The sequence below is a fragment of the Physcomitrium patens genome, chromosome 19, assembly GCF_059467195.1.
Source record: "Physcomitrium patens ecotype Gransden chromosome 19, ASM5946719v1, whole genome shotgun sequence".
Lineage (NCBI taxonomy): Eukaryota > Viridiplantae > Streptophyta > Bryopsida > Funariales > Funariaceae > Physcomitrium > Physcomitrium patens.
The window spans coordinates 6,702,346-6,708,142 of record NC_143428.1 but is presented as its reverse complement, the minus strand read 5'-3'; the positions used below and the strand labels follow the sequence as shown (position 1 = coordinate 6,708,142).

Here is a 5,797-nt window from a genome sequence, read left to right as displayed (position 1 = left end):
TTCAATTGTGTATAGGGTCTTTAATTGTTAAAGTGGCTTGTATTGTGGATTGAGGTTGTTTGAGTGTGAATTTGATTAATTAGAGAGGTTGATTAGGAAGAATTTTTAATTTATCATAGACACTTAATCAAATGCTAATAGGAACTTATTACAATATTTAGATAATTAAAATCATTGTAAACTAAGATAGACTCCTAGTGGGTGGTGGTTTATTTTAATTCACAATCTCTACCACAGAAAGCTACCATCGACAGCCATCAACCTAAGTCTAGTACCATCAAGGAAACAAAAGTCTCTGTGTATGACAAAATAGCACTTTCAAGACATATGAAGGTGATACAAATCTTCGATTTGAATGCATACCTTCCATGGTCGCGCCAAAGCGTCAACCGATTAAGCAAAGAAGTGACCAGCGCATTCAAAGAAATTCATATCTGTAGTACTTCAGCTTCTTGTAGACTATATCCTTTGCACCTTCGTTGTTCCCAGTATTTCTTCCAACGGATCCCAGAAGCCGATGAGGCGCCGGCCATGGCGTCGAGATTCTATAAAAGAAAAATTGTAACGGTGGTAATAATCTAGATGCAGTTTCTGAGCCATCCACCCTAAACTTTGAGCATTTCTTAAAGCAAGCCATTGCAACTGCCGCCTGCTTCACCGCCAGATTTCCTGGTCAAGCAAGCCTACTTAAGCCGCGGTTAACAGCACGAAACGGCGCATACAAAGCGCCGATTGTAACAGAATATAGGACCAACAATATGGGAAGCAACGGCCCGCAAATTTAGTCTCCAGAAAAAAAACAACTCATTCTTCGCCTTTGCAGGAACGAAAATAATCCAGAAGAATCCGGGGGAGATGGATCGGAACGATCTCAGCAAAAGAATTCGCTGGGGCCACTTCTTCAAGCAGAAAATAACCAATAGTATAAAGCAGATCATAAGAATGAGGTTCTCCTCAATACCGCTTCGATTCTGTGCATCTTTTCGTCGACTGCAAAGGATTAAACCTAATGATGTCTTCAGTGCATCGAACCAAATGAGATCGTATAAAGCTTCGTGAACAACAAACTATCCATTCTCTAAGCTCCAAAACAAGGAATATACATGCTTTTGCATCATGAATCACCTGTCATGAACCATATACTACATAATGAGTTGTGAACTCAAGGTCCGTGGTAGGGTATTTGACCCCTGCAAAACCTCAAGCACATCCACTCTCTGATTGGCGGCATCTTTCCCTATTTCCCTCCGAGATACGTTCCATAGTCGCTCCTCTATCCCAAGTGCTCTCAGCTCCATCAGACCACGTTCAACATCCACCTGATCACGTACTGAAGTCTGCAGCATACTTCGACTAATCCAAAGTTGGATGCAATCCTCGGCACGAGCAATCTCCAAGCCGTTCGTCTTTGCACGTCGCCAGAAATACACCAACCATGCCTGCTTAAACTGCACATCCTCCACCTCCTGCGGGCTCAGATCAAAAGGACCTGGGGTTCTTGGAGCATCCGAACCGTACCGATGTCGTGCTAATGCTAGCATCACTGCGTCCTCTACCTTCAAAGCTGCCAGCTCCCTCAACCCCTTCTCCACAGCCAACATGCTCTCGATGTTGCCCTCCCCAGTAATGTCGTTCACGTCACGCGTCTTCCCTTTGATCGAATTCGACGCAGTGCTGTTTTGGACCAGACTACTCGGCTCTTCCCTTGCACGTTGGCCTGCAGAGAGCACCATCTCCAGTGACACTGGTGCCAATGATGACCAGAAGTCTGCCTTGCCAGATGAAACTTCTGGGTGTATCCCGTGTTTCGCAGCCAACACCCAGTACCGTGCCAACCAACACCGCTTTAGGACCACCTCCTCCATCTCTTCTTTTGTTAGAACCATGCGATGTGTCATCATCCGCAAAGCTTTCACTTCGTTCTCCACCTCCCGAGCAGCTGCAGAGGCTGCAACTGCCTCCTCTTTTGCGGCCTCAGCCTCCAGTTTCAAGGTCGCAATTTCATCATCCTTCGCATCTCTGCTTTGCTCCTGAGTTACTTTCAGAGCCGCTTCCCGTTGTTTGAGAAATTGCTCCTTCCTGAAACGGAGACGAGAGTCTAATGAATCTACAGACTCTAACGAATGTTCCCCAACTGCGGTAATCTGCTTCTCTAACTCTCGTGTCCTGAATTCTTTTTCAGCAAGTTTTTCCTCCGCCAAACGCAGCTTGTCGAAGAGGGTCTCGTTGTCTTCCTGGAGCATATCAATTTCGTCCAGTAAAGCTGCCGAATCTCTTCTGCTATCATGCCCAACGGTTTCATGCGAACCCCTAACTGATGTCGTGTCAGGGGGGGCATACTTGCGGAATGGATCTACAGATACACCTAGAGGAGCTGAATCTGCAGGTCGTAAAGCAGCGGGCACTGCAGGTTTTGGACGCTGCAAAATTGGTTGAGGACCAACCGAAGCGGTACTAGACCTGGAAAAACTCCGTGGATTGACAGTTGACTGCAATACACTCCTATCCGAAATTGTACGAGGAGTATCATTCAATCTTGTGGGTCTTAAAGGCTGCTCTCTTCTTGAGTCCCCGACTACACCCGATAGATATGAGGAGCCGAAATAAGGCATATCATCCTCGTCTTCTTCATCTGAGCTAAGGTCACGATTGGCTTGCATAACCTGGGCCAAACGCGCAGCTGCAGCTCTAGCAGCATAATTCTGGCCCCTTCTCAACGAGTTGAAAGAAGAACCTGAAGAAGACGAATTGGATCGTGAGTGTAGCAAAACCGACCCCGAAGCCGCACTCCTCTGCCTGCCAAGTGCAGGACTTCCAGTTCTTTCTGTTTCAGCCATTTCTGATCACAAAAAACCCAACCTGCATGTGTTGTGCTTCTCTAGTTCGGTTTTGAAGGAGTAACCTCTGAGGAATCACATATCAATGGAAAAGGCTCGTGCTTCTCTAGCTTGACAACCTCTAAATCCTTCGGATGTTGTCTTTGAACATTGTCTTCAGAATCACTGCAGTGAATGTACGTATTAAAAATGTAAATAAAACCGCAAAAATGGACCTACGTCACGTCGAATCATGCCGGGCACATCAACCCCTGCGTGTACACAACATTCATACTTTTTCTTCAAAAGCTACCTTCAGGGTCTGCATGCACAACCAGACGCCACACCAAACTACTCAACTCAACACATCGAGAAAAATTCTCAACATAACTATAAAGACTCTCGAACCTCTTTGAATCAAGAAAGAGGTGAACTAGATTAGAGAGGGTTTTCCAATACAAAAGATAGCTAGAAGTATGCGTTTGTATATCTCCACTGCCGCTCGTGGATCCAAATTGTGAACACAATCAAGATTTCTGGACATCAACTTAGGTTGTGTTACTCAGATATCGAGTGAACACACATCTCAAAGCGATGCAATTCAATGTCCTATTCAAAAGGATTGTGTGCGGAAAAGGATTGCGACAAAACTGCTAACGGGTTACTGACAAGACCCTGCTAACAGAAACAGCGCCAATGCAATATTTCAAAGAACTGACGTCTTGTTAAAAGCGATCTATAATGAGCTGGATTTCTTCTAACTGAGCATTTGGAACCTTCACAATTGGCCAGGCTGAAGTCAACATTCTCTCTTACACACTCTCCAAAGTGTACTTCCGCCTGCGCCCAAACTACCATTACTTATTAAAGAAATTGCGAGAGATCTACTCGTGGAGGAATTTAGTTCATGCTGTGCTAATTTGAATCAGTGCAAGTCGATTTGCATGCATCTAAAGTGCATATCCAGTGAAACAAACACCCGAAACCCTGACTAAAATAATGCGTTCCTATCGTAGCCATTGAACCTCAGAGCGACATCCATAGAGGCGATGACAGAAGCTCTAATATTCTTGAACTTTTCCTCGTCCTGGAAACCTGGCTAGTTGGTGAACATATCCAAATACAATAGTCGATGAAAAATTAACTAGGTTTCGATTATGGAAAGTGTCATTATTCTATGCTGGTTAGCCTCTATTTTCACAGAACCGGGTATTCATTTATCATTATGGCTAATGTTATCATTATTATTCTTACTGATCCATTTCGGAGAGATTGCTAATTGAGTTTCAGTTTCAAGTTGAAGTACAGTTATGTCGATATTCTGACATGAGGGCTATGATTCACTGGAACTTAGCTACACGAGACTAGGCTTCTTGTTTTCCCGACATACTTTACAAAAAAGTAAATATTGCTTCTTATTATAATTGACAATGTCCCATTCACAAAAATAGTGTTGATGACCATGTTATTCGAAAAGGTTAACATGAAAGAGTATTCCAAGACTGCATTCCCAGCTAGGTCCCTTAACATGTGAACAGCTTCAAGATTCCTGATCCAGCTCTAACTATGGTTTAACCATATCTTAAATCGATTTATTAATGCTGGGTCTCCAAAGCGCATACTTCAGTCGTCTCATGAAAAGCTCCACTAAATAGAGCACCAGCTACTCTGCTCGGCAAAACTCACATGTAGAAATCTGCTAGAGTAATTCAAAAACGATCCCGCCATCTAGTTAGTGCAAAGAGCCTACAGACTACAAGTGAACAAAGCATTTATTCCTGTCACGTTACTTCGGCACAAAGTGCCTTTAGACATGGAATAGATTCTCGAACTTAGGTCGATGGAATAGGAATCAACTGCCAAATGCGTAGTGGAGTTTCTCCCTTTAATTGGCAACTCAACTCATATGAATGAAACCTTAACTCTACTTTTTCAACCAATGGGAATCCCTACTTCTTGCTCCTCACACTACGTTCTAAGCTAACAGGATTCATGGCTGCAAACATGCAAGAACTACAAAACCTGTGCTAATCTATTCTAACTGAATACTATCCATGACAGCATGCGACAGCGACACAAGTGCACATCTCCAAAAACCTTCAAAAGAAGCTACATCATCATCATCATCATCAGAGTCCCCATCGATTGAAGCAAATCAAAACTCTGGAAAATTCCACCACAAATCTGCCACTAACGCCTTCCTTACACAAGATACAACCAAAACATCAACGAGGAAAAAAAATCAAACCAAAACAAAGGAGACGAGGAGAAAATTCAATGCGTACCATGCTCTCCGTGTACAATCTACGAAAGAAGAAAAACAACCGGAGGATGAAGAGAAAGCAATCATCGGCGACCAAAACCCGGCAGCGGGAAAGAAAAACCGAATAAACCGACACAAGACGCACCGCGCAGACAGAGAAGCGAGTGCGATGAGCGCCAAGCGATGAGAGAAAGGGGTCCTTGCGAGTCGCGGGGCGAGCAAAGAGGCGGGATACAGACTCGCATCCCACGTCTTGGAATCCTCACAGGAAAGTCTTCCCGTTCGCGGCAACTCTCCCCACCCGCGCTGGCTGCAGCGCGACACAGCCCCGAATTGAGCCCCCTCTTCAATGTCCGTGTGAACGTAACCCCCCGATTTTTCTATATTAGGCTACTACGAAGATCAGTCATTGGATGGCTCTATTTTGGGAAAAGATAGACCTATGACCGCGGGGCTTAGTGGCCACCTTTGGGAGATTTCTCGGGAATATTAATTTCAGGGTCGCTCTAGTTTGGGAGCCTATGGCCATTGCATAGTCGACTAGGATTATCTCCTCCATTGCGCACAAAGTTCCAGAGTGGCGTGTTCTCCCATGACAATTAGCTACCACTTTGCACATGCACCAATACCCTCGTGTAGTGTTACAAATTCTTGAAGAAATATTACTTCAAAGTATCAATGATGGATACTTTTTTAAGGGAGAGATATTTCTAGAAGC

At 44.3% G+C, this 5,797-nt stretch overlaps 1 protein-coding gene across 7 annotated transcripts; it reads right to left on the bottom strand.

Moving 5' to 3' along the window:
* Positions 1-282: 282 nt before the first annotated feature.
* Positions 283-5,797, bottom strand: LOC112272711 (uncharacterized). 7 transcript variants are annotated; one of them, XM_024500747.3, is made up of 2 exons: positions 5,225-5,413; positions 283-3,002 (listed from the first exon to the last, which is right to left on the bottom strand). In XM_024500747.3, the coding sequence occupies exon 2, from the start codon at positions 2,835-2,837 to the stop codon at positions 1,143-1,145; it is 1,695 nt and encodes a 564-aa protein (XP_024356515.1). In that variant the 5' UTR covers positions 2,838-3,002; positions 5,225-5,413; the 3' UTR covers positions 283-1,142. The 7 variants fall into 7 exon arrangements, 3 of the variants coding, with proteins under 3 accessions (XP_024356515.1, XP_024356514.1, XP_024356513.1); XM_024500746.3 differs by having other exon boundaries at positions 283-3,138; positions 5,102-5,412; XM_024500745.3 differs by having other exon boundaries at positions 5,102-5,412.